General features: G+C 54.6%; 1 protein-coding gene across 1 annotated transcript; it reads right to left on the bottom strand.

Moving 5' to 3' along the window:
• Nucleotides 1-432: 432 nt before the first annotated feature.
• LOC146753087 (fibrous sheath-interacting protein 2-like) lies at nucleotides 433-2,611 on the bottom strand. Its single transcript, XM_085531085.1, has 3 exons — nucleotides 1,430-2,611; nucleotides 1,044-1,169; nucleotides 433-717 (listed from the first exon to the last, which is right to left on the bottom strand). Exons 1-3 carry the CDS (start codon nucleotides 1,499-1,501, stop codon nucleotides 433-435), a joined length of 483 nt encoding a protein of 160 aa, XP_085387211.1. The 5' UTR covers nucleotides 1,502-2,611.
• Between the last annotated feature and the right edge of the window lie 233 nt (nucleotides 2,612-2,844).

Here is a 2,844-nt window from a genome sequence, read left to right as displayed (position 1 = left end):
GAAGGGAACAGAGGGTTTATGCTTGGTCTTGTCTTAGAGAGTGCTTCCCACCCTAAGTACTGCTGCTTTACGCAGAAGAGGGCAAGCACACTGCTTCAGCCTTGCAATGAGGGCAGAAGAGAACGGCTGCCACAGTGCTCTGCTTGTAAGCAAGCAACTTTCCAGGCTGCCTTCACACCAGCACGCTGTGCTAGCTCAGCTCTGAGCTGAGCTGTCCTTTCCATGCCTCAATGCCTAGACCACCAGCCCGCCCCTCACCTTTTCTGCTTTCCCCATCTCCCTCAGATCCATCAAGTAAAGCCCGTGCCCTCAGTGCCATGCTGCTGACACGTGCCTACCAATACTGGGCTTTGCCTACCTCTTCTCGCCTCTTTGCTTGCTTTTTCTCCAGCTTCAGCCTGGTCAGGTACTGCCTGTACTCGTTGAACTCCTTCAGAGTGCAGACAACCTACAGAAGAGACAATGACAGATGGCTGTAGTGTCAGGCCCCTGCCTGGCAGACTGGAAAGCCCTCCTGAGGAGACCCATGTTGGTCAGCCCAACAGCCAAACTTACGTCGCCATCCTCGGTGACCAAGCCCCGTTTCTTCAGGTTCCGCAGGTTGTTTTTGCGGTTGTGGAACTCCCGCAGATGCGGGTCATGCAGGCTGTTGTACTCTGTGCACAGATTGCGACTGTACGGATCTCTCAGGTCAAACTGAGGAGAAGGCTGGTGGAGCTGGAAGAGATGTGTTGTAGAGTGTGAATGGGGAAGGAGAGAGCAGCAAAGAAACAGAGACACTTCCAAGCTGCTCACACCCACAGGCTGGCCTCTTGCCTCTTTCCCAAACAGTCATGTCTGGGTTTTCCTAAGTCCTCCAAGAGGGAGAGCAGAGGGTTGCACCCTCCTCCAGGAACGACCCGGTCTCCACATTTCTGTGCCTGATGGGTGCCTGGCCCCAGCATCCCAACACATGGGATTGGCATCCCAACACAAGGCCTCCTTGGCATGGCGGCAACCCCAGGAAACAAGAGCCCTTTTTGACGCTTCCTTACTCCTCTCACCTTTTCCCCCAGCTTTCTCCTGGCGAAAAGGAGCTTGGTGCCGGGCTGCACAGGGATTTTAACCCCAAGTGGAAGGTCCAACAGCCAGCTACCTCCTGCTCCAACTTCCTGTCCTCTGGGTCGGAGCTAGAAAGACAAAGACACGCTTGGACACTCAGACACTCCATTCCCCTCTCCAGCCCACCTCCGCTCCCTTTGGCAGCTCCCTCCCCACTTCTGTAACCGATGCTGGGATGTGCAGAGAGGTGCGATTCCCTGCAAGCCTTCTCCAGCACCAGCATGAGGAGAAGTGTCCCTCAGCCTCTGGAGAGCATCTACAGCCCCAGAGCAGCCCTGCATACCCCAGGCTACTGCACTCAGCCCTCTCTTGATGTAGCAGCGCTCACCTTTCCGCTCTTCCCCGCTCTGCTCAGAAATTCATCTGGATTTCGGAATCCAGCACTGCAACAGCACTCCATGGCTCCTGGTAGGAACTCTCTGAGAGCTGCAACCCTCCGCTACCACCTCTCGCTCCAGCAGCAGCGAACTGAGGCCACCCCAGCCGGAGTTCCAGCCTGCAGCTTTATGTCACGCTCACCCACTGTTGCATCACAATGACATGCAATGACATGCGGCAAGCCTGCAGCTGCATGGAGGCCCTTCTGGGTGCACTCGTGGTAAGCTGCTCCAGCTGGCCCTGCTTTGAGCCAAAAAGGCTTGCTGAGTCCTGAGGCCTGCTGTAGGCTTCCTTGGTTTCTATCACAGGTGATGCTGCACGTGGAACAAATACCTTCTCGGGTTGTCCCAGAGCTTGTTTTATAAGTAAATGACACTGAAACAATGTGGGAGAGCTGGCCTGTTTTTCTGTCCTAGAATCTTAGAATGGTTTGTGTTGGAAGGGACCCTTAAGATCACCTCGTTCCAACCTGCTATAGACAGGGACACCTCGCTGTAGACCAGGTTGCTCACAACACATCCAGCCTGGCCTTGAGTGCTTCCAGGGAGAGGAGGGATGCTGAGGAGGTGGAAATAGTGAACGCCTTTTTTGCTTCTGTCTTTAGTGAAAGGGCTCTCCCTCCGGAATCCCAGGCCCTGGAGGTTAATGAGAGAGTGTGGGGAATGGGAGATTTCCCTTTAGTCAGGGAAGAGGTGGTCTGTGAGTGCCTAGGAAACATTAAGGTCCATAAATCCTTGGGACCTGATGGGGTGCATCCACAGGTGCTGAGGGAGCTGCTGGAGGTCGTTGCTGAGCCGCTCTCTGTAATCTATCAGAGGTCTTGGAGAACTGGGGAGGTGCCTGAAGACTGGAGGACGGCCAGTGTCACTCCTGTCTTCAAAATGGCAAGAAGGAGGACCCGGGTAATTATAGGCCAGTCAGCCTCACCTCTGTCCCAGGGAAGGTGATGGAACAGCTTGTGCTGGATGCCATCTCCAGACAACTGGGAGAAAAGGAGGTTATCAGGAGTACTCAGCATGGGTTCACCAAGGGGAGGTCGTGCTCGACCAACCTGTAGGCCTTTTATGAAGATGTCACTAGCTGGGTGGACAGGGGGAGAGCGGTAGATGTAGTCTACCTTGATTTCTGTAAGGCTTTTGATGCTGTCCCCCTTGACATCCTTATAACAAAGCTGAGGAAGTATGGGATAGATGAGTGGACGGTGAAGTGGGTCGAGAATTGGCTGACTGGCCGAGTGCAGAGGGTTGTCGTTGGTGGTGCGGAATCTGGCTGGAGGCCTGTAACTAGCGGCATCCCCCAGGGGTCTGTGCTGGGTCCGGTCTTGTTCAACATCTTCATCAACGACCTTGATGAGGGGATAGTGAC

The sequence above is a fragment of the Coturnix japonica genome, unplaced genomic scaffold (genome assembly GCF_054131305.1).
Source record: "Coturnix japonica strain WE unplaced genomic scaffold, WE-NBRP24 Scf040, whole genome shotgun sequence".
In the NCBI taxonomy this organism is placed as follows: Eukaryota; Metazoa; Chordata; class Aves; order Galliformes; family Phasianidae; genus Coturnix; species Coturnix japonica.
This window is presented reverse-complemented; position numbering and strand designations above follow the sequence as displayed.

Bases quoted from the DNA above. Each gene is read 5' to 3' on its own strand.
- LOC146753087 (XM_085531085.1), bottom strand. From the start codon at position 1,501: ATGGAGTGCTGTTGCAGTGCTGGATTCCGAAATCCAGATGAATTTCTG. The intron at 1,170-1,429 runs GTGAGCGCTGCT...TTGTCTTTCTAG, and splicing joins GAGCGGGGAAGAGCGGAAAG to CTCCGACCCAGAGGACAGGA. The intron at 718-1,043 runs GTGAGAGGAGTA...CATCTCTTCCAG, and splicing joins GGAGAAAGCTGGGGGAAAAG to CTCCACCAGCCTTCTCCTCA.